At 26.3% G+C, this 27,492-nt stretch overlaps 4 protein-coding genes across 4 annotated transcripts in view; 1 reads left to right on the top strand and 3 right to left on the bottom strand.

The window, feature by feature from the left end:
* Positions 1 to 641: 641 nt before the first annotated feature.
* MESR6 (misexpression suppressor of ras 6) lies at positions 642 to 2,480 on the top strand. The gene has a single exon (XM_075305911.1). It carries the CDS (start codon positions 833 to 835, stop codon positions 2,159 to 2,161), a length of 1,329 nt encoding a protein of 442 aa, XP_075162026.1. The 5' UTR covers positions 642 to 832; the 3' UTR covers positions 2,162 to 2,480.
* Positions 2,481 to 2,569: 89 nt separating this feature from the next.
* On the bottom strand, positions 2,570 to 4,965 carry LOC142234744 (spermatogenesis associated 6-like protein). The gene is made up of 5 exons (XM_075305914.1): positions 4,850 to 4,965; positions 4,452 to 4,793; positions 4,117 to 4,382; positions 3,990 to 4,049; positions 2,570 to 3,316 (listed from the first exon to the last, which is right to left on the bottom strand). The coding sequence occupies exons 1-5, from the start codon at positions 4,895 to 4,897 to the stop codon at positions 3,172 to 3,174; spliced, it is 861 nt and encodes a 286-aa protein (XP_075162029.1). The 5' UTR covers positions 4,898 to 4,965; the 3' UTR covers positions 2,570 to 3,171.
* A 125-nt stretch (positions 4,966 to 5,090) lies between these two features.
* Gem2 (Gemin 2) lies at positions 5,091 to 6,331 on the bottom strand. Its single transcript, XM_075305916.1, has 2 exons — positions 6,032 to 6,331; positions 5,091 to 5,963 (listed from the first exon to the last, which is right to left on the bottom strand). The coding sequence occupies exons 1-2, from the start codon at positions 6,236 to 6,238 to the stop codon at positions 5,388 to 5,390; spliced, it is 783 nt and encodes a 260-aa protein (XP_075162031.1). The 5' UTR covers positions 6,239 to 6,331; the 3' UTR covers positions 5,091 to 5,387.
* Positions 6,332 to 14,758: 8,427 nt separating this feature from the next.
* LOC142234740 (uncharacterized) overlaps positions 14,759 to 27,492 on the bottom strand; it is a 303,670-nt gene continuing 290,936 nt past the window's right edge. Inside the window, exon 9 of the mRNA XM_075305910.1 lies at positions 14,759 to 16,946. Coding sequence (XP_075162025.1) covers positions 15,813 to 16,946 — 1,134 coding nt within the window. The 3' untranslated portion in view covers positions 14,759 to 15,812. The remainder of the gene's footprint in view (positions 16,947 to 27,492) is intronic.

Raw genomic sequence — 27,492 nt, 5'->3', positions numbered from 1 at the left:
CGGAGGAACCTTAAAAAAGCGAAAAAAATCCAGTGATGGCAAGGAGTCGGAGAAGATTGTGTCGACAGCCGCAGACGAATCACAACAGGTCTCGGTCTCTGTCAAACCGAGCAAACCCCGAACAAAGGTAATATACGAGAGAAACCACCATAAATATTGTAGTATTTACACGGAACATTCGACAGTTTAATTCTATCTTAAGGTGAGTATTAAGTTCGAGTTTAGCCGCTAAAATCGCTAAAGTGAAAACTAAACCAGTAAGAAAAAGGCATAAGATTATACATATTTGTTGCAAATTTTTTTATAACTTGATGGGGAAAAGCCCAAAGCAAATTTTCACAAAGTTTGTATTCCTTAAAATAGATTATTAAAGAAAAGTAATCGTGAAAAATGACGATTTTAGCGGCTAAACTCGAACTTAATACCCACCTTAACAGATGAACAGGTTGTGAAGAACCATATTATGGTCCCGTTTTATTTTATGCAAAATATGCGACTGTTAACATGTTTGACATTTGTCGTATGAAATCTTAATTTTAGTGCTCAAAGAACGTTGCTTTCACCCAATAGTACCTTTAGTAGTCTTCAAATGTACCGATTGTACAGCTCTTGCCATCTCTCATTCACAGTAATGAGTTCGTTTACCTGTTTTTCTCCTCTCTCATGTTTGTGGTGTTTTTTTCAATTTTGGCAAATTTGTTCATTGTCTGGCCGCGTTTAGAAATAAAATTGCGCGCAGTGGTAATTGGAAGCATTTGTAAATATCCATAGATTTAAATATTAGAATTGTTAAAATTGTTTAAAACATCAAAAAGAGGTGGGTCAAAGTAATATGGAACAGTTGAAGCACTTGGAAAAAGCCGGGGAGCCGTCGACGAATGATGCGAAAAAAAGTGAAAGTTTTGATGAGGAGCCAGAAAGTTCGGAGGAACCTTTAAAAAAGCGAAAAAAATCCAGTGATGGCAAGGAGTCGGAGAAGATTGTGTCGACAGCCGCAGACGAATCACAACAGGATGCCTTAGTAACCACTTCATCTGTTGGTCTGAGACGGTTCAAACGTATACCGATTTTCATTGTCGACTACCACAACGATGTGCTGGAATTTATCTATCGTTGTCTGGCCACCAGACACTTGCCTCTGGAAAACAACACCTTGTTGCACTTCGATTCTCATCCTGACATGGTTATATCACGAGAGATTCCTGCCAGCTCGGCATATGACAAGGAGACAATGCTGGCGGAACTCTCCATTGAGAACTGGATCATGCCTGCTTGTTTTGCCGGACATTTTAATCGCGTTATTTGGGTCAAAAACTCATGGTGCCATCAAATGCCCGAGGGTAAATACAACTTCAAAGTGGGTCACAAAGAAGACAGAATAAGTGTGGACTGTTGCTTGGATTATTTCATATCGGAGGGGAATTATTGCCAGACTTCGGAATTGGAACAACCTCGGGACATGGAATTACATGTAATCAATAATGATGTAGACACCGTTCCAGATCCCAAGCAATTGCTGGCCCCAGAGGATGCCTTAAATTATATTTTGGACATTGATTTGGATTTCTTTAGTACATCTAATCCATTTTTGGAAATCTATAAGGATGCTAATTGCTATGAGCAATTGAGCGATATATTCCACTTTGAAAGTGCTACCGAATCAACAGCGGTAGGTACTACAGAGAAGAGAAAACTGCAGTTGGAAGCCCTTAAAGGAATCTTTGAATATTTAGAAGAGAAACGATCCTTTGAGGGCATAGAAAAGCCGGATCCAGATGTTATTAGCAAAGAGGTGTTTGATAAAATCGTATCCCTTGCCGACTCACTCCAAAAATGCTATGCAGACGATGAAATCGATTGGCTACTGATCTTTGATTCAGGTAGCACCACTGACACCAAGGGGCTACCTCATCATATTAGTACAGAAGCTGAGTTAGAGACTTATTACGCTCAATTCAAAAAGTTCCTTTCCCAATTGCCCCACCCTCCTGTTCTTATAACCATGGCATGTTCCGCCGAAGATGACTACTGTCCACGCAACCAAGTAACGTGCATACAGGAAAAAGTCGTAAAGATACTTACAGAAGTATTTGGAGACAAACTCAATGATAAACCCATTTTACATTACATGGACGACGAATGGGATGTTATGAAGTTGTAAAGAAGTCTCAATGGTCTCCTCTAAAGCGACGAAACTCATCTAAATCTAGTTTCAGTCCTTTTAATGAGAATAGAACCACATTGGAGTATTGTCTTTTTTATTTTTCATAATTTATTAGTTTTTAAGTTGTAGCATTAGTTATAAAATTTATAAAATTTTATTATATACCAATCAAATGAAATTTGATTCGTTGATGCAGGATAACGAAAGACAATGATGACGAGACACATTTAGAATTACTGACAAATACACGAGCATACATGCATATAAAATTGACATTCATTTAATAAAAATCGGATATTTAAACAAACAAAACAAATGCAAATTATTAGTCATATATATGAAAATATATGGGATACATTTCGTTGGCTGTATTAGTATCCAATAGCTATTGTTTGTTAGCAATTTATTTTGTGTGAGAGGTTATAGAACTTTAGTACATTGTTCATTGGTAGAAATGAATTCAATACCAATGAGGTGAATAGTAGATGTTTCAATATAAAGATTGTTTTTTCTTCATTAGAGTTGAATGCACTTAATGTTAATATATATATGAACATGGACAATTTTTTAATCTTCATAGAATTGCTTACATTCTATGTTTGCCACTACATGCTTCAAAATGTGAAATTTGAGACACACAACCAAAGTTGTTTATATATTCCTACAAGGAAGGTACACGTTAGGTATATATAGATTATTCAGTCGATAGAGGTGAAATTCTCTCCCACCAATGAATAATGCCCGATTTTATGTTTTGAGAAGCTTTGAAACGCTTAGTAATACTGAAAGTGACTAAACAATCGCTGTAAAAATTGTTGATGCTTGGTGCAAATTGGGATTGAACCCATTATCCTTTATATGCAAGGCTGGTATTTTAATCATTGTCAGTAGAAACTAATGGTAACCCAGTTATTTTATAATATTTACAGATTTATATTAATTAGAAATTACTAAAAATAAATAGGAAAAAAATTAACAAGGATTGTGTTTTCTACGCTAGGTAGTTTTCATTCCATAAATATCGATTTGTAGAGAGTACATAGTTCACAACATTCGGAATGTTTAGCGTGATGAAACTGCGTTGGATCTATGCACGGGTCCTGATCCAAATCGTAAATTCCAGCAGAAGTTTGCGTATTATTTGAAGAACACCTAGGGAAAATAAAGAAGCAAGTAGTTAAAAATCTAGCATATCACCAAAAATACTTACGCCTATTTTCATGTAGCTCCGTTAGCGTTTAACTGACAGTGAACAGAAAAAAATGCAAATATTTTCTCTCCGGTTAATTATAACTGAAAATGTTTCAGCAGTTAAGCTCCTATCCACAGTATGGAATATATAGGCAAGATGACTGATATGTCCATAGCACGGTTTAAATTTCGTTAGTTAACGGGACACTAACGGAGCTTCATGAAAATGGGGTTTAGTGAATTATTTACGCCGAAAAATGTTATAAAACAAGGATTAGATTCCTAAATTGTTCTTTAGTACAGTATAACTGTATAATTTCAATACTTTTCAGATTTTGTACTCAATTTCTGCTTAAGTCTTGAAACTCCAGACCAATACAAGTAGATGGACTTAAACAAACAAAAAAAAATATATTTTCTTATAAAAATTACCAATTATTCATCTTTGGACCCAAAAAATATAAAACCCTCTATAGATTTCTATAATTGTAGGATTTTTTTTAACAAAAAATTCCCAATTCCCATTGTTTCTAATCTTGCATTTCCGACTAAATTAACTTTTCATAATGTTCCAAAGGCACGTTATTCCTAATTGTTGAATCAGCTCTTATTCTAATAATGATGTATGACTTACGTAGAAACTATGGAGACGCGTCTTGAATTTGATTTTACTACAGGCACAAAAGGCTTCGCACTGAAAGTATGGGGAAAAGTTATTGGAAATGATTTTCTTATTTCAAACAACTAAGAAAACTGGATACCTTTTTCCGGGAATATCTCTGGAGTGACACACCGTTCTCTGTTTGCGTGGTCCATTGGAATTTAGGCTTTCACAAGTTTCTGTATTAATAATGCAAGGTCTCTTGTAGAAGTGAGGTCTACTATCACAGATGTGTTTTACAGTGCTTGAAGGCTTTCGTGGGACATTTGTGAACGATTTTAGTTCTTCGTTGACATTGTTCATATTGTAGATTTTATCTTTTATAAAAAAGTCGGCACATAATTCCACTTTAGGTGCAATTATTCCCTGGGGAGAAATTGGAAGTATATAAAATTATAGCATTTATTGATTTTTCTCATAGAGTCAATTACGTACTGGAAATGCTGGAGTAGTTTTCATTAATAACTGCTTTGTATTTACATGGGGACAATGCATTTTGGGTTCTGATATTTGTAAAAGATCCATAAGCACTCCCTGATAATAAGCCAAACGGCGACCACTTTGCCATAGTGTGATTTCCATAGACTCTGCTTGTAATTGACTTATGAGAGATGCTATAGAAGGTGTGTTTTTGAAATATCCCTCCATTTTGTAGTGGTCATGACAAAGTATAGGAAAATAAGGTTCTATAGCTCCAGTGCGGAAGAAATAGCCCAATGTTTTTAATGTGACTTCCAAATAGCCATGACTGCATAACCACACTCCCGGGCATGTAACCTGTAAATTTATTCAATCCTTTACAATAGAATCACATTTGTTTTTGATTAACTCACTGCGTGTAATTTTAAATCGATTTTTACATGGAATCTTTGACAGTTCATGGTTTTTTGTATTGTTTCAATCCAGATACTACTTCTTTTTATAATTCAGTTCTTTAAAGGAATTTAGGTGTATATCCATATGTTTGCATTAATGACAAAATAACGTTACTATGATTACACAAGTTGGTCCCATGTCCTCACATTGCATGACCAACAAAGAGCATGCGTTTTAATTTCAAAAATAAAATAACGATTTAATATGTAATTTTTTATTTTTATTGAAACTGGTATATGTTTTTAAGTGCTAAATTTTTGTGTATTTTTTTTTTTAAAGAAACCATAAAATCCACCAACTTTGCGATTTTTATAATTTATGGAAAAATACTGAGTTGTTGGCAAGAGATAAGTTGCATTTTATCTCTCTGGAAAATATTTATTTTCCAATATATGTAGTTTCTTTAAAATTACACAAATTTGTTTGTTTCTAACGCAAAAATTTAAATTACTGACATGATTATGAGTCGGTAACATTGAATTAAATTCTCTTCAGTTACACATATTCCATTAAATCTAATTGATCGAATACAAATGCGATGAGATAGATAAACAGATTATAAGGTATAGCCTTTTGGAATTCACAGGGTCTAAGGCGACTTCTTAGGCGCATTGAGGAGCGAGCTATGTCCCTGAGTGTGCTATGTACATTGGGCTCAAGTGGTAAATGTAAACAACTTAAAACAGCATAAATCCATGAGCCTAACCACTGATCGCTGTTTGCTAGATCTAAAACTGTATGATTTGTTGCCGTTGAACTCGATGAACAAGCAATAGTGTCCATGTTTTCTTCATTTAGCCATTCAGAAAGCATTGTTAGCAGTTGCTCTAATGTGCGTTGATTTAAACGTAGAATTATGCTTAATTTTGGAAAGTTCTCTTTGCAAAACTTGAGCCAAGCCCCTTCATCACTTATTAGAGGCGGCTCTAAATCATTATCGTAGTTTTGGCTTGCCAAATGTTGACGTAACATTATAATTTTTGATCGAGTGCAAAGAAAAGATTGAGATTGTGCATCTTTCCATTCCTTTGTGGGCAACAGCTCACGGTCCACAACTGCATCATTGCTTAACTGCAAAAGAAGACTAAAGATATAGAAAAAAAGAGTAAATGTGTAAGGTGCATTTATATCTCACTTACGAGGGAATCTTCAACTTGGTTTTTTGTAGGCTCTATCAATTTTTTAGGTAATTTTTTTACAACAGCAGGACAACGTTTCCGTTCGTACAGCATATGCATTAGAAACTCCTCGCCGGTTTGTGGTGCTACAGAGGGATCAAAATTCTCTCCAGGCTCCCGTATTTCAAGTGCTTGTTGCTGAAATGTTTCCTGTTCATCTACTTCCATTTCATCCACTACGGATCCTAATATTAACGTAAACAACAATTAGGAATTCAACAAAAACAATTGGTTATTGATTTGCACTTTACAACACTGTGTGGCGGCTAATAATCAAAGTGTTGGAAAATGCGACGTCCAAAGTTGTATTTTTATTTTAAACGTTCACCAGTGACGAGTACACTGTGTGTGGAAAGTCCACATTCAAATAGCTTACCTACCGTCAAATGAGTAGCTGTGTACCAAAAACACTAACTTTAAGTTCGCTTGTATAGACCAAGTTTAAGCTAACTACTATGCAATGCAAGAATTACATTAACAAAAGTGTATACAATACTTCGCTACCGGCAACCTTCCTTCCGATTGCAGACTGCGTCGTTTTTTGTAAACTCATTGGGCATTTCATTAGTAAACAATACCACGTACTATCGCTTCGTTGAAAATTTGTTTCTTAAAAAAGTATAAAGTGTTTTAATAACAAAATTATTATTATGTTTGACTGTTTGAATATTTCTTCCAAAAGAACACGAAGGGTGTTAGCAAACGACATTTGAGAAGGCCTTTTAAAAAAGAAAGGGTCCTGTATTCCAGAAAACTGTATTGTTATATTTTGAAGTTTCTTATTAAATTGTTATATGAATAATTTTTTGTTTTATGAAAATATAAAATTTTGAACCACCTTTTATTGTTGTAAGAAAAAAATATTGATTTTAGGAACAACTTTTAATTAACTAACTTTTCTTTGACTGAAAACTAACTTTAAATTAACGTATTGGTAACTAACTTACAACCTATTTCTGCTCTCCGAATTCTAGTCTTCGTTCGCATACAAACAAACAGCTGATTTTGGTTTCTCTAAGGGGTATCTAAACGAAAATCGAAACGAAAGTCAATGCAAACGAAGACGTAACGTAATCTCTAAAATTGTGTTTCTCTAACTCGATTCGTTCGCATTTTGTCGAACTGAAATGTCAAAACCACTTACTTGGTAAAGACCTTTCGTTTTGTGGAAAAAGGCATCTATAAATAGGAAAAACTTAATTGATAAATTGATTAAAGCTTTTATTGTAAATATGTGATAAAAATTATTTATATCGATCTATTTTTTCTTTATAACCGCAATAGAGACCGTTTAAGGGAAAGTCTAACACGAACAAACATATACATTTCGAATGAAGCACTCATTAAAAGGAGAACTGAACTGTAATTATTTTAGAAATACAAATCCTTATCTCTCTACGCGGTCTAATTTGTTAAAAAAATTATTGAGCTAAACCAAATATCAGAAGCAGGAAAAGTTTGCCAAAAGAACGGCGATGCCAGATTGAATTTTATGGAAAATAATAAGCCATGCGAACGAACGAAAGGAAGTTAAAGAAACCCAAATCTAAACGAAAGTGAGTGACTACCGTTCGTTCGCAATTGATTTCGTTCGTATATCAGAAATAGGCTGTTAAAGCTAATTGAAAGTAGTGCAGAGTTGGACAATTGACTACTTCCTATGACATCGCCATGTTAAAATAGTTAGTTGAATCCATATAAATTCAATCCAAATGTCAACCACTACTACTTGAGAAATAGCTAGCTTTCATTTAGTTTGAAGTTAACTGCATGTACGACTGGGTTTGCACATAATCATGGCGACTGTCGTTGGGTGTTGTGTGCATCTTATGCGTTGTCCAGACTATAAGTTTATTCGGACGACAGTGCTCGTGTACATGTCCCAGATATTGGCCACACTAGAATTTATGTCGGAGGACAAATCGATACCGCAGCTTGTTAATGGCATCGACAACATATTTTTCGATTATTTAGTCATCGCCGACAATTCGTATCGATTGGCCACACTATAAGATTCTTTACAAACACAGACATTCCGTCCGGAATAACTTATAGTCTGGACGGCGCGTTACGGGAAGTCTAAAAATTGGAAAAATGAGAAACGCTACTGTTGGGCTGTGCAATTATTTTAGCTTAAAAACATTGTCAATAAGAAACGAAATGTTTTTATTTAATCTAAAATGCCGCAATTTTGGTCAATTTTTATTTATGTGGTTTAGCTACTAAACATAAACTGTAGTGTTGTATATAATTAGGATGAAAACATGATAAATCGAAAAAATTAATTAATCATATATATTTACTAAATTCCTGTCTCACATAAAATAGTCCAGTATTTCTTAAAATTTATATATTTTACCAATACTGCGCTAATGTTGAACTTCGTATGGCACTAGTCATTTTTGCAATTTTTAACTCCAGTTTTTTCATTCAATCTACGCAATTTTCTTTAACAAGTGAACAAAAATAATAATGTGTAATAAATTTTCTTGAATTCGTCGAAAAATATGTTATCGCACTCATAGAAAAAGTCTGCTAAAAACAGCAGTCGATGCCTGCTGTTATTTTTGTATTTTAAGGTGAGTACTAAGTTCGAGTTTAGCCGCTAAAGTGAAAACTAAATCAGTAAAAAAGGCATAAAATTATACATATTTGTTGCAAATTCTATTATAACATGATGGGGAATAGCCTAAAACAAATTTTCACAAAGTTTGTATTCCTTAAAATGGATTATTAAGGAAAAGTAATCGTGAAAAATGACGATTTTAGCGGCTAAATTCGAACTTAATACCCACAAATTATAAAATGTTTAGGTTAATGTATAATATTTTAATATATAGATATAATATATATAATGTTTTAATAGCGTTACGATAGCCTCTAAGTTGACATTTTTATTTGTTTCAGCCAAACTAAAACATGTTTTGGTGTAATCGAGCTTAAACAATAGCAGACAATGTTTGCTATTTCAGCAAACACTCACTGTTTTCCCTTTTTCAGCAGACTTTTTGCTGTTTTAGCAGACTTTTCTGCTGTTTCTACTGACAAATTTATTTGGGTGCATTTTTGTGAAGTCGGCGTGACATTTGCGTTAGATGAAATTTTCTAACAATAAACTAAATTTTCTTAAATTAACCAAAATTTTCCTTCCTGGTGGGTTCACTATTTTTTTGAGTGTGTTATAAAGCGCATATTTTCAATCCCATAAAAAATATTGTTAGTCGTTCAATATTATCGCTTTCTTACCTTATCGAATTAATAAAAAAACACCTTTATATTTCCCATTCCAATAATCCAATATATTTTTATTATAGAATCAGTGTGTTTGTTTTATGCAAATATTTCTCTTCTTTACTTAAAATTTGTTTTAAACAATACATTTTTTTACAATTACAAATATATACATAAGTATACACATACACACACCTGATTGTTATAAATATGTTCATTAGCAATTTAATAAATTAATTTATATATGTATATAAAGTAACTAAGTTTATATGATCTAATAAAAAATGGTACAACTATCGTTTAGCATTTAAATATAGTTGTTAATTGTACATAACTATAATCATTAATATATATATAAAAAAACTAAATCCACAATATTTTATATATCTATTCTGTTTTGTATGCAAAGTTGAAAAGGGATTTCCATTGGTTTGATTGTTCTTCTACAAATATTAACTCTTAAACTTAAAATTTAATTAATTTTTTTTGTATTGATTTACATTATATTAAGAAATTATTTAAACTTACAAATTGATTTGGACTAAAATGGGAAATGTAAAAAAAAAACAATGAAGTTTAATTAATTTATTATTGCAATTATTTTTCCTTAAAAATATTACAAAAAGTGGGTTTACATTTTGAAATATTTTAGCATAGGGAGTTTTTGTTTTTAATTAAGCACTTTTTGTTTGTTTTGGATGTTATGGATTGATTAGAAGAATTTATTGAGGCAATTGGCAAAAACTGTTAAATTGTATATTTTTGGTAGAAAAATTAAGCTAATTTTTCCTTCCTTCAAAAATTGAAGCTTTATAATTGGGTCATTGCCTTTGGTTTAGTACTGGATAACCTAACCGGCATGGACTAAAACAAAATACGAAATAATTATTGTTAAATTTTGTTAAAAATAATTGATTGCGGAATAAAGATTGTGATACCCTGCCTCATAGGATGGGGGCATACTATCTTCGTCTCATACCCCATAAAGTATTCAAACTTGGGCAGTCTGCACTGAAAAAAATATTGTCGTGAGGTCAAAGATTTCATGTCATTAAAATACGAATGCTAATTTTGCATATTTAGCATAGAAGACGCATTTCTCTAATATAAAGTTTTTTTCCTTGCCCAAAAGTCGATAATCTTTTCAATGAAGTCTTGTTGTCCTTATAATTAAGTGATTTGACTTAAAAATGGGTATCATAACATGAAAGAACAATTTTTTGGGCTAAGGTCAACTTAACTTAAAAATTCAGAAAAATTCTTTAAAATGAATGAAATTATCTTTAAATTTGTTGTCTTTTTGTATCTTGACTACAAAGCAAAAAATCGTTCAAAAATAGGACATGTTTTTCAACACATTATTTTAAAGACGTTTTTTACTTGAAACACAGCATAATTTCTACTGGAAGTCGTGTCTGAATTTGAAAAATAAAATTGTCGTTAATTTGTTTTTAAAGGACTTTGATAGCATATGAAGAAGAAAAGCTTAAAAAGCGAAAAATTAAAATTTGCTTCCTAGAGCCAAGTACACAAAACCCAAATTTAAAAGAGAATTGTGTCTTAAAAGTATTCTTACTTGAATTCTGCGCTTCTTTGGCTCGGTATCAATACCAATATTGTTAAAGTAGAGACAAAATCTTTGGAACCGGGCATGTTTTTTTTTTCAGTGTGAAAACCGGACACCTTCTAAACGTGGACAGTGAACAAGATTTAGGCGACCATGGGTGTCCACCTTTCAGAAGTCGTGTGTGTCTGTAATATGTACGACATTGTTTAAAATCCACAAGGAAATTCACTTAACAGGCAAGGGAAATACTTGAGTCATCTTTATGTGGTTACCATGGTCATACAAATAATATCCACTTGGGCCTTATCCTAATTTGATATGATTCAAAATTTTGCAAGGGTGGATGACTTTTCCCCCTGCCTTGCCTTTCCTTCTTAAAAACTAAATAGCTCGGTATTGGGTTGACTTAAGGCCGGTCAAAATTATTATTATTTTTTTTTCATTGTTTGGTAACACCAAGAAGTACATAGCCGTAATAATATTACAGGATTTGATTTGATTTTTATTAGTGTTGGTCTTTGTTTTACATATTTTTTGTTTCGCATGTAGCTCTGTAACTTCTGACAAGCTCTAAATGTACGGCAGCTAGCTGCGGGTCATTATATTCAAATTAAAATTATTTCCAACGCACAATATGTCTATGTACACAAAAATATGTTTTTTTCTGATTCAATCACGAAACTAATTGATCCCAATAATGTTTTAATTAAAATGTCTTCAATCACAGAAATGATAGTATCAATTAAAAAAATTAATTGATACTATTGAATATTTTTTAAAACTCAATAAGAAGTGGAAAAATTTTCGTGAAAATTTTTACTGTATGTCTAACGAATTCTTTCGCTCTATAGAAACATTACAACAAACAGCTGAGTTTGTAATCAAATCTCAGTTTGCACATAGACATAGTTTTGCCACAGATTTCCTAAATTTTCCTAAAATTAATTTCATTAAAATTTGAATATGTAATTGGGCCAAATGCTCTCTACCAGGGATATGTACGTTTGGATAATGGAGTTTGTATACATACGTTACTGTTTTCTATATGCAAGTAGATTTCTTTATAGCTATTGTATATTTGTTTTAACCATTATTTATCATTATATATTTTTCTTATCTAAATTTGGATATTGTTTTATTCTTTCGATTAAAATGTATCATTTATATAGTAAAATATCAGCAATACTTAATGGTTTTTTACTTCATTTAGAATATATGCAATTGAAATTGTTTTATCTACTCTTATTGATAATTTAATAATATTTGAGTCATTAAAAATATATGTATTTTGTTTTTTGAGAAAATAATAAGTTATACATATTGTAAATTCGAAGCGTAGAGTAAATATAAAAAATGTTGAGATTGTAATCTACACATATATGTATGTTAGTAATAAATACAGGCACTTTAGTAGGTAAAAAATGTTAAGTACACACAAAGAATTTTCTCCCAAACGAAGTTTTAGAGAAACAAAGGTCCCTTATAGGTTGGAAGCATTCTTTTTGGAGTCAAATTCCGTGATTTCGATTCTACGAAAAAGTTTTACTTCAATAATTCTACCACTTTTGCACAAAATTATTTATTATGTTATACACACCCAGAGAAGGAATATCCCCCAAAAATGTTTCAATATCATTTTTCAAGGAAAATATGTAACATTTTTATTGCAAAAATATTATTTTCTCGCGAAACATAACATGCTTGTATGTTATGTATGTTACATGTCCCCCGTGTTACATGCTCTTGAAACATATTTGAGGTGATCATATTCCTTCTCTGCCTATATTGCACATCAGTTTTAAATATATTACACTTTCTGTTAGAAATGAAATCGTCATAAAATTTCATTTGGGAGAAAAGAAAAAATTCTTTGTTGATAAATAAGCTTATGAAGAGAGGAGAGAGAGAAAAATGTTTCGAAAAAATGGAAGGGTGACTCAAAATAAATACAAGGAAGCCATCACTTCACGTAGTATTTGACGGGAATTGTATAAAGCATAAGAGAAGCATTTCAGGTCTTAGGATATGTTGATTTGCGATAAATTTTCAAATGTTATTGCTAATTGATTAGGCGTGAAGTGAAATACACTGAAAGAAGAACTTTCTTGTATGAGGAATAAATTTTTTTTTCAGCAGTTAAAAATCTTTCGTTAAAAGCAAATAAATAAGATGAGAGGCGAAGTTTTTGGGGGTGTACAAATCTATTTTTTCACGATTACTTTTCTTTAATAATCCATTTTAAGGAGTACAAACTTTGTGAAAAACTGCTTTGGGATATTCCCCATCGAGTTATAATAAAATCTGCAACAAATATGTATAATTTTATGACACTTTTTACTGATTTAGTTTTCATTTTAGTGAAAATTAGTTGCTAAACTCGAACCTAATAATCACCTAAAGACCGAAATGTATGAGATTGTGCTTATAATCCAAATAAAACATATCAATCCTGTATATTTGAAACATATCGAAATTTTGGAATTCGAACAGAAATGCTTGTTTTGCATTTCCTTGCAATCCAATATGTTTTGATTCTTCAAAAAAATTGATTTTCTAAAATTTTTCTTTATTCGTAGTCATTTTATGTTACTGACGCTTTGTAACACATTAAAGTCTAATTCAATTATAGAAGTGTCATCTAGACGGATGGGCTTGTCGGTTGTTTCTATTCTTTATGTGCAACATCAGTGACATTGTGAATATAAATTAATTAAGCTATCATACTTTCAATTAATGTCAACAATGCCTTAAGCTAATAATAGGCTTTGAGTTTGTCCCATTTCTTGCCCTCGTTTACATTTAGACTCAAACAGAAAAAACATTTTTCTTGTTGTTGACAATGTTTGCAGTAAAAGTTTTTAAAGGATTTCCCAGCAAAACCTCTCATTGCCAAATAATTTTGGAGGTAAGAGTAACTTAAGTCATTGTTCATATAATCATCGCCTTAATTTTGAAGAAAAAATGTTGAGAATTTATTGTGTGTGTGTGTGTATCCAACATAGACGAACCAATTTCTACCACGGTTGCCATTCGAACCAAAAATAACCTATCAAAACCAAGAAAATATTGCCCAAAAAAACTACCAAACAAAAAAAAACTTATTTATTTCCATAGAAAATTTTGTCAAAATTTTATTTCTATAGAAAATTTTTGCAAAATTTTATTTCTATAGAAAAATTTTGCAAAATTTTATTTCTATAGAAAAATTTTGCAAAATTTTATTTCTATATAAAATTTTGTCAAAATTTTATTTCTATGGAAAAATTTTCCAAAATTTTATTTCTATAGAAAATTTTTTTCAAAATTTTATTTCTATAGAAATTTTGTCAAAATTTTATTTCTATAGAAAATTTTGTCAAAATTTTATTTCTATAGAAAAATTTTGCAAAATTTTATTTCTATAGAAAAATTTTGCAAAATTTTATTTCTATAGAAAATTTTTGCAAAATTTTATTTCTGTAGAAAATTTTTGCAAAATTTTATTTCTATGGAAAATTTTTTCAAAATTTTATTTCTATAGAAATTTTTTTCAAAATTTTATTTCTATAGAATTTTTTTTCAAAACTTTATTTCTATAGAAAATTCAAAATATAACATTTTGAACGTTTTCTATAGAAATAAAATTTTGACGAAAATTTCTATAGAAATAAAATTTTATTTCTTAAGAAAATTTTGTCAAAATGTTATTTCTACAGAAATTTTTATCAAAATTTTATTTCTATAGAAAATGTTGTCAAAATCCGAAGCTATGGAATGTTTTGGCGTTGATAAGCTTGCTTTCAAATCTCACCACATTTTATTTAAATATTTCAAGTATTCAGTATAATTTGAAATATATCGTTTAGCAATAACATTTGGAAATAGGAAATAAAAAATGACACTTAGAAAAATTTGAGCATTTTCATATAAAATATATTCTATTTTTTGTTATAATTTTTTCCTATTTTTTTTCTTAGAACTGAAACCATTTTTTTCTTTCTTATATTAAGCATTAGTTTACTAACTAGGCTTAAAATTTAAACTATTTCTAAGAGGATTAGAAGCTAAAAGAGGTTAGAAGGCTGAGAGTTAGTAGTAAGGCAATTACCTCATCCAATTATTATTAATCTTGAAAGTATAAAAATATATAGTATATAGCTGGCTTGTTTCTAAGGAAAGTTTTTGGTTGGCCGAAGAATTTTGAATTGTTTAGGCATCTTAGAGTTAATGTTGATCTCACATTCATATTTGTGATTAGAGTTGGCTATTGCAGGCGCTGATGCTCTCTCTGTGGCATAAGAAGTAGTTGATATAGTTATTGTTATCCTTGGAAAAGATATGTTTAATTTGTCAGTTGTTTATTATATGTTTGTTGTTGGTTTTATAGATAAAATTTATATAATGTTAACATATTTCATTTCATTTCATTTTATTGTTCTTGTTTTATTTTTAGAATTGTCGTTTTATGTTTGTTTGTTTTAAATTTTTTCAAATTATTTAGGATTTTGGGTTGTCAGTATCACAATAATACACTTGTTCATAGCATGGATGTTTGCAAACATTTATATGTTTGATGCTTCTGTTCTTCATTTCAATCTCTCTTTCTTTGATACCCAATACTCTTCTGTATTTCGTTTGCTACTTTGTTTTACAAAATGAACTTTATATAATGTTAACAAATTTCATTTTATTTTTGTTTAGCATTGAATTTTTCAAATTATTTAGGATTTTGGGTTGTCAGTATCACAATAATACACTTGTTTATAGCATAGATTTTTGCGATCATTTATATGTTTGGGGCATTTTTTTATTTCAATCTCTCTCTTTGATACCCAATACTCTCCTGAACCCCGACAGCGGTTTGAATGCACTGCTATTATTTCCCGCCAGCACTGTCGTCGACGACGTCAGCGAATAGGCATTTTGATATGTGACGGGATAATCTGTCGGGGCCAGGAGTAAACCTCACGTCCGTACAAATTTATACACTATGAGAAAGACCATAAAAGAGATTGCCACTAGTATTATCGCGGTTACCACTTTGGCGCAGGTATTCAGACCGGATTCATTTGGATTGAGGGGACGCGAACTCATTCTGGTGGCCGAACGTCGTCTTTTGGAAGCTAAACCGCGCGCAAGCGCTGGAAATGCCAAAGATTGTGTAAACGTTAGTTTGTGTATTGACTCACTTAACGAGTACGGACCGACCGAGCCCCGGGCGGCGGCCCGAAGCAATGCATATTCGAGATCCAAAGCGTCGAAGAGGGAATAACGCGTAACAGTTGAGGAACGACGGCGGTCGTGACGAGAATCCCTCTCTCGATCAGATTGCGGCTGTAGCCAAGGATCGGAGACTCGTTGCTGGGCCCCCGCACCAGCGGCAGCTGCTAATGCAGCTGCTGCAGTGGCAGAGGATGAAACTCCCCCGCCCAAGCTTACCGCGGCCACGGAGGTTAGCGACGACGTCGTCGATGATGAGGCAGAACAGAGACGCAAATTTGTAGCCAGACCATTGTCATGGAACTCGGTCGCATCCTCAATAGACGTCTGATCGGGGGATGTTTGAGCTCTTTCCAAGGCTGCGGCATGTTTCATACGCAAAGCAAACAACCGGGCATGGTCGGGGTGTAGAAGGGCACTGGATTTGCGACGATAATTTGGAGCGCCCACGCTAATGCTAGCCCTTGCTCCCATTCTATTGCCGCCCCGCAAAGAGGGATTAGGGGAGCCCTGGGTTGGTGTTGTGGCAGGTGAAGCATTGCAGGAACCAACCTCAGCCGATACATTGGCCAGGCCAATCAATGTTGATCCAGGCGAAGCAGGTAAGGCATTGGGAGACGGTGAGGCTTGAACCGAATCGATACCTGAATCGCCAGCGTGTAGAGTGTCACAGTACAGAGAATTTCTTCTATCCTCAGTATTGAGAGTCAAGCGATTGCTTGCACTGTTGCTACTATTACCCGAAGTGTTCGTAAGTAATGTGTTACCCCCACCACTGGTGCTGGTACTATTGCCTCCACCGCTGCTACTGCTGGTGCTTGTTTCTGCAATGACGGGAAATATAAATGACTGACCATCAGCTTCTCCCCTGGGTGAATCCTACAAAGAGAACACCATAATAAATGTATTAAAAATAAGGTCTAATTATTTGAGACCGGTGATTTGTAGAAAAAAATTATTGGGGAAAAAAGAGTGCTGAATGTTGTTATAATTTATTATAAAAATATTTATTATTTTTGTTTTTAATTCTCTACATAAAAAAAGTAGGCGAAGTGTTAGTTTAGTGTGCCTAACAAAAGTAGTAAATAAAGGGGAATGTGTTAACAAGGGAGTTGGTGATTAAATTGTGTTTAAAAAAGTATGTGTCTTCATAGAAGGGATCCATAATGTTCTTATATACAAAAAGGATGACAAAGTATGAACATTAGCAGTAACAATTTATTCTAGAAATTGTTTTTCGATAATTTGCTTTCCATCTAAAGAGTAACTCTATTTAAAATATAATATACAAAATATTTTTGAATAAAAACAAAGTAATATTTTACAGTTGTTATATTTAATTTTTGGGGTGATTTCGATTCTGCAAAAAAAGATACTACCGGAACCTTTCTCTAAGTAGTACACCCCCTTCAAATCAACAAAGAGTTCCTTTGAGATAAACTACATATTATTGACAATTTTTTGAGGAATCGAAATTGCCCTAATATTATGTTGTAACCAATACCTTTCAATTTTACTACAATACATAATATTTCAATATTCGATGAAATATAGGATTTTTATTTGAATCTCTGGTGTTTGGTGCACATACTCACCCGAAAAAATTTTTCCTTAGATATAAATATTAAAGAATTCCCGAATTCTATTATTTTTTAAGATTGTTTTTTGATGTTATGTGTTTTTATTACAAATGGATGATTTGGATGCACTCATTGATATGAAAGGTGTTAATTATGCATTGTATCACAATGACTGCATATCGAAGGAACACCTACACCATTCGATAAACACGTATTTCTTGATCATTGGCTCACGTTTTGACCTTACACGACACGAACAAATATAATAATAGGTTATATATATATTGATATTATATATTTATAATTGAAATATTGATATATTGAAGTATTGATATATTGATATACTGAAATATTGATATATAGAAATACTGATATTTTGATATATTGAAATATTTATATATTGAAATATTGATATATTGAAGTATTGATATATTTATATATTGACATATTGACATATTTATATATTGAAATATTGATATATTGAAATATTGATATATTGATATATTGATATACTGAAATATTGATATATTGAAATATTGGTATATTGAAATATTGTATATTGATATATTGAAATATTGATATATTGAAATATTGATACATTGAAATATTGATATATTAATATATTGAAATATTGATAAATTGAAACATTGAATTGAAATATTGGTATATTGAAATATTGATATACTGAAATATTGATATATTGAAATATTGATATATTGAAATATTGATATACTGAAATATTGAAATACTGAAACATTGATATATTGAGACATTGATATATTGATATATTGAAATATTCATATATTGAAATATTGATATACTGAAATATTCATATATTGAAATATTGATATACTGAAATATTGATATATTGAAATATTGATATACTGATGTATTGATAAATTGATATATTGAAATGTTGCTATATTGAAATATTGATATACTGATATATTGATAAATTGATATATTGGAAGATTAATATATTGAAATATTGATATACTAAAATATTGAAATATTGATATACTGAAATATTGGTATACTGGTATATTGATAATTTGATATATTGAAATATTGGTCTACTGAAATATTGATATATTGAAATATTGATATATTTATATATTGAAATTTTGATATATTTATATATTGAAATGTTGATATATTGATATACTGATATATTGAAATATTGATGTATTGAAATATTGAAAGATTGAAATATTGATATATTGAAACATTGAAATATTTATATATTGATATATTGAAATATTAATATATTGATATATTGACATATTAAAATATTGATATATTAAAATAGTTATATGTATATTGAAATATTGAAATACTGATATACTGAAATATTGATATATTTATATATTGAAATATTGATATATTTATGTATTGAAATATTGATATACTGATATACTGAAATATTAAAATATTGAAAGATTGACATATTGAAATATCTATATATTGATATATTGAAATAGTTGTATATCTAAATATTGATATATAGAAATATTGTATATTGAAATATTGATATCTTTAAATATTGATATACTGAAATATTGATATATTTATATATTGATATAATGAAATATTGAAATATTGATATATTTATGTATTGAAATATTGATGTATTGAAATATTGAAATATTTATATATTCAAACATTGATACATTGAAATATTGATATACTGAAATATTGATATATTGAAATATTGATATATTAAAATATTTATATATTGAAATATTGATATATTGATATACTGAAATATTGATATATTGAAATATTTATATATAGAAAAATTGATATATTGAAATATTGATATATTGAAATATTGATGTATTGAAATATTGGTATATTGAAATATTGAAATATTGGTATATTGAAATATTGATATATTGAAATATTGAAATATTTCAATATTGATACATTGAAATATCGGTATATTTAAATATTGATATATTGACATATTGAAAAATTTATATACTGACATATTGATATATTGATATACTGAAATATTGATATATTGAAATATTGATATATTAAAATATTTATATATTGAAATATTGATATACAGAAATATTGATATATTGAAATATTTATATATTGAAATATTGATATATAGAAATATTGATATATTGAAATATTGATATTTTGAAATATTTATATATTGATATACTGAAATATTGATATATTGAAATATTGGTATATTGAAATATTGTATATTGAAATGTTGCTATATTGAAATATTGATATACTGATATATTGATAAATTGATATATTGGAAGATTAATATATTGAAATATTGATATACTAAAATATTGAAATATTGATATACTGAAATATTGGTATACTGATATATTGATAATTTGATATATTGAAATATTGGTCTACTGAAATATTGATATATTGAAATATTGATATATTTATATATTAAAATTTTGATATATTTATATATTGAAGTGTTGATATATTGATATACTGATATATTGAAATATTGATGTATTGAAAGATTGAAATATTGATATATTGAAACATTGAAATATTTATATATTGACGTATTAAAATATTGATATATTAAAATAGTTATATGTATATTGAAATACTGATATACTGAAATATTGATATATTTATATATTGAAATATTGATATATTTATGTATTGATATATTGAAATATTTGTATATCTAAATATTGATATATAGAAATATTGTATATTGAAATATTGATATCTTTAAATATTGATATACTGAAATATTGATATATTGAAATATTGGTATTTTGAAATATTGGTATATTGAAATATTGATATATTGAAATATTGATATATTAAAATATTGATATATTGAAATATTTCAATATTTATACATTGAAATATTGATATATTGAAATATTGGTATATTTAAACATTGATATATTGACATATTGAAATATTCATATACTGAAATATTGATATATTGAAATATTGATGTATTGATATATTGAAAGATTTATATATTAAAATATTGGTATATTGAAATATTGACAAATTGAAATATTGAAATATTGATATATTGAAATATTGATATACTGAAATATTGATATTTTGATACACTGAAATATTTATATTTTGAAATATTGGTATATTTAAACATTGATATATTGACATATTGAAATATTAATATACTGAAATATTGATATATTGAAATATTTATGTATTGAAATATTGATGTATTGAAATATTGAAATATTTATATATTCAAACATTGATACATTGAAATATTGATATACTGAAATATTGATATATTGAAATATTGATATATTAAAATATTTATATATTGAAATATTGATATATTGATATACTGAAATATTGATATATTGAAATATTTATATATAGAAATATTGATATATTGAAATATTGATATATTGAAATATTGATGTATTGAAATATTGATATATTGAAATATTGGTATATTGAAATATTGATATATTGAACTATTTCAATATTGATACATTGAAATATTGGTATATTTAAACATTGGTATATTTAAACATTGATATATTGACATATTGAAAAATTTATATACTGACATATTGATATATTGAAAGATTGATATAGTGAAATATTTATATATTAAATTGTTGGTATACTGAAATATTGATAAATTGAACTATGATATACTGAAATATTGATATATTGAAATATTGATATATTAAAATATTGATATATTGAAATATTGATATATTGAAATATTTATATATAGAAATATTGATATACTGCAATATTGAAATGTTGATATATTGAAAGATTGATATATTGATAAATTGAAAGATTGAATTGAAATATTGGTATATTGAAATATTGATATATTAAAATATTTATATAATGATATACTGAAATATTGATATACTAAAATATTGATATATTGAAACATTGATTTATTGAAATATTCATATATTGAAATATTGATATACTGAAATATTCATATATTGATATACTGAAATATTGATATATTGAAATATTGATATACTGATGTATTGATAAATTGATATATTGAAATGTTGCTATATTGAAATATTGATATACTGATATATTGATATATTGGAAGATTAATATATTGAAATATTGAAATATTGACATACTAAAATATTGAAATATTGATATACTGAAATATTGGTATACTGATATATTGATAATTTGATATATTGAAATATTGGTCTACTGAAATATTGATATATTAAAATATTGATATATTTATATATTGAAATTTTGATATATTTATATATTTATATATTGAAATGTTGATATATTGATATACTGACTGATATATTGAAATATTGATGTATTGAAATATTGAAAGATTGAAATATTGATATATTGAAACATTGAAATATTTATATATTGATATATTGAAATATTAATATATTGAAATATTGATATATTGACATATTAAAATATTGATATATTAAAATAGTTATATGTATATTGAAATATTGAAATATTGATATATTTATGTATTGAAATATTGATATACTGAAAAATTAAAATATTGAAATATTGACATATTGAAATATCTATATATTGATATATTGAAATATTTGTATATCTAAACATTGATATATAGAAATATTGTATATTGAAATATTGATATCTTTAAATATTGATATATTGAAATATTTCAATATTTATACATTGAAATATTGATATATTGAAATATTGGTATATTTAAACATTGATATATTGACATATTGAAATATTCATATACTGAAATATTGATATATTGAAATATTGATATCTTGAAAGATTGATATATTGAAAGATTTATATATTAAAATATTGGTATATTGAAATATTGATAAATTGAAATATTGATATATTGAAATATTGATACACTGAAATATTGATATTTTGATACACTGAAATATTGATATATTGAAATATTGGTATATTTAAACATTGATATATTGACATATTGAAATATTCATATACTGACATACTGAAATATTGATATATTGGAATATTGATATATTTATATATTGATATATTTATATATTGATATAATGAAATATTGAAATATTGATATATTTATATATTGAAATATTGATGTATTGAAATATTTATATATTCAAACATTGATACATTGAAATATTAATATACTGAAATATTGATATATTGAAATATTGATATATTAAAATATTTATATATTGATATACTGAAATATTGATATATTGAAATATTTATATATAGAAATATTGATATCTTGAAATATTGATATACTGAAATATTGATGTATTGAAATATTGGTATATTGAAATATTGGTATATTGAAATATTGATATATTGAAATATTTCAATATTGATACATTGAAATGTTGATATTTTGATACATTGAAATATGGATATTTTGATACATTGAAATATTGATATATTGAAATATTGGTATATTTAAACATTGGTATATTTAAACATTGATATATTGACATATTGAAAAATGTATATACTGACATATTGATATATTGAAAGATTGATATAGTGAAAGATTTATATATTAAATTGTTGGTATATTGAAATATTGATAAATTGAAATATGATATACTGAAATATTGATATATTGAAATATTGATATATTAAAATATTGATATATTGAAATATTGATATATTGAAATATTTATATATAGAAATATTGATATAGTGCAATATTGAAATGTTGATATATTGAGAGATTGATATATTGATAAATTGAAAGATTGATTTGAAATATTGGTATATTGAAATATTGGTATATTGAAATATTGATATATTAAAATATTTATATATTGATATACTGAAATATTGATATATTGAAACATTGATATATTGAAATATTCATATATTGAAATATTGATATACTGAAATATTCATATATTGAAATATTGATATACTGAAATATTGATATATTGAAATAGTGATATACTGATGTATTGATAAATTGATATATTGAAATGATGCTATATTGAAATATTGATATACTGATATATTGATAAATTGATATATTGGAAGATTAATATATTGAAATATTGATATACTAAAATATTGAAATATTGATATACTGAAATATTGGTATACTGATATATTGATAATTTGATATATTGAAATATTGGTCTACTGAAATATTGATATATTTATATATTGAAATTTTGATATATTTATATATTGAAATGTTGATTTATTGATATACTGATATATTGAAATATTGATGTATTGAAATATTGAAAGATTGCAATTTTGATATATTGAAACATTGAAATATTTATAGATTGATATATTGAAAGATTGATATATTGAAATATTGATATATTGACATATTAAAATATTGATATATTAAAATAGTTATATGTATATTGAAATATTGATATATTTATATATTGAAATATTGATATATTGATATATTTATGTATTGAAATATTGATATACTGAAATATTAAAATATTGAAATAATGACATATTGAAGTATCTATATATCGATATATTGAAATATTTGTATATCTAAATATTGATATATAGAAATATTGTATATTGAAATATTGATATCTTTAAATATTGATATACTGAAATATTGATATATTGAAATATTGGTATTTTGAAATATTGGTATATTTAAATATTGATATATTAAAATAATAATATATTGAAATATTTCAATATTTATACATTGAAATATTGATATATTGAAATATTGGTATATTTAAACATTGATATATTGACATATTGAAATATTCATATACTGAAATATTGAAATATTGATATATTGAAAGATTGATATATTGAAAGATTTATATATTAAAATATTGGTATATTGAAATATTGATAAATTGAAATATTGATAAATTGAAATATTGAAATATTGATATATTGAAATATTGATATACTGAAATATTGATATTTTGATACACTGAAATATTGATATATTGAAATATTGGTATATTAAAACATTGATATATTGACATATTGAAATATTTATATACTGACATATTGAAATATTGATATACTGAAATATTGAAATATTAATATACTGAAATATTGATATATTGAAAGATTGATATATTTATATATTGATATAATGAAATATTGATATATTTATATATTGAAATATTGATGTATTGAAATATTGAACTATTTATATATTCAAACATTGATACATTGAAATGTTGATATACTGAAATATTGATATATTGAAATATTGATAAATTAAAATATTTATATATTGAAATATTGATATATTGATATACTGAAATATTGATATATTGAAATATTTATATATTGAAATATTGATATATAGAAATATTGATATATTGAAATATTGATATACTGAAATATTGATGTATTGAAATATTGGTATATTGAAATATTGATATATTGAAATATTTCAATATTGATACATTGAAATATTGATATTTTGATACATTGAAATATTGAAATATTGGTATATTTAAACATTGGTATATTTAAACATTGATATATTGACATATTGAAAAATGTATATACTGACATATTGATATATTGAAAGATTTATATATTAAATTGTTGGTATATTGAAATATTGATAAATTGAAATATGATATACTGAAATATTAATATATTGAAATATTGATATATTAAAATATTGATATATTGAAATATTGATATATTGAAATATTTATATATTGATATACTGAAATATTTAAATATTAATATATTGAAATATTGATATACTGAAATATTGATATACTGGAATATTGATATACTGAAATATAGATATACTGAAATATTGATATACTGAAATATTGATATACTGAAATATTGTATATACTGAAATATTGATATATTGAAATATTTATATATTGAAATATTGATATATAGAATTTCAATATATAAATAGAGATATTGATATACTGACTGATATATTGAAATATTGATGTATTGAAATATTGAAAGATTGAAATATTGATATATTGAAACATTGAAATATTTATATATTGATATATTGAAATATTAATATATTGAAATATTGATATATTGACATATTAAAATATTGATATATTAAAATAGTTATATGTATATTGAAATATTGAAATATTGAAATATTGATATATTTATGTATTGAAATATTGATATACTGAAAAATTAAAATATTGAAATATTGACATATTGAAATATCTATATATTGATATATTGAAATATTTGTATATCTAAACATTGATATATAGAAATATTGTATATTGAAATATTGATATCTTTAAATATTGATATATTGAAATATTTCAATATTTATACATTGAAATATTGATATATTGAAATATTGGTATATTTAAACATTGATATATTGACATATTGAAATATTCATATACTGAAATATTGATATATTGAAATATTGATATCTTGAAAGATTGATATATTGAAAGATTTATATATTAAAATATTGGTATATTGAAATATTGATAAATTGAAATATTGATATATTGAAATATTGATACACTGAAATATTGATATTTTGATACACTGAAATATTGATATATTGAAATATTGGTATATTTAAACATTGATATATTGACATATTGAAATATTCATATACTGACATACTGAAATATTGATATACTGAAATATTGAAATATCAATATACTGAAATATTGATATATTGGAATATTGATATATTGATATATTTATATATTGATATAATGAAATATTGAAATATTGATATATTTATATATTGAAATATTGATGTATTGAAATATTTATATATTCAAACATTGATACATTGAAATATTAATATACTGAAATATTGATATATTGAAATATTGATATATTAAAATATTTATATATTGATATACTGAAATATTGATATATTGAAATATTTATATATAGAAATATTGATATCTTGAAATATTGATATACTGAAATATTGATGTATTGAAATATTGGTATATTGAAATATTGGTATATTGATATATTGAAATATTTCAATATTGATACATTGAAATGTTGATATTTTGATACATTGAAATATGGATATTTTGATACATTGAAATATTGATATATTGAAATATTGGTATATTTAAACATTGGTATATTTAAACATTGATATATTGACATATTGAAAAATGTATATACTGACATATTGATATATTGAAAGATTGATATAGTGAAAGATTTATATATTAAATTGTTGGTATATTGAAATATTGATAAATTGAAATATGATATACTGAAATATTGATATATTGAAATATTGATATATTAAAATATTGATATATTGAAATATTGATATATTGAAATATTTATATATAGAAATATTGATATACTGCAATATTGAAATGTTGATATATTGAGAGATTGATATATTGATAAATTGAAAGATTGATTTGAAATATTGGTATATTGAAATATTGGTATATTGAAATATTGATATATTAAAATATTTATATATTGATATACTGAAATATTGATATATTGAAACATTGATATATTGAAATATTCATATATTGAAATATTGATATACTGAAATATTCATATATTGAAATATTGATATATTGAAATATTGATATATTGAAATAGTGATATACTGATGTATTGATAAATTGATATATTGAAATGATGCTATATTGAAATATTGATATACTGATATATTGATAAATTGATATATTGGAAGATTAATATATTGAAATATTGATATACTAAAATATTGAAATATTGATATACTGAAATATTGGTATACTGATATATTGATAATTTGATATATTGAAGTATTGGTCTACTGAAATATTGATATATTGAAATATTGATATATTTATATATTGAAATTTTGATATATTTATATATTGAAATGTTGATTTATTGATATACTGATATATTGA

This window comes from Haematobia irritans, chromosome 4 (assembly GCF_050003625.1).
Source record: "Haematobia irritans isolate KBUSLIRL chromosome 4, ASM5000362v1, whole genome shotgun sequence".
Lineage (NCBI taxonomy): Eukaryota > Metazoa > Arthropoda > Insecta > Diptera > Muscidae > Haematobia > Haematobia irritans.
The sequence above is the reverse complement of the archived record's forward strand: the minus strand, read 5'-3'. Positions and strand labels throughout refer to the sequence as shown.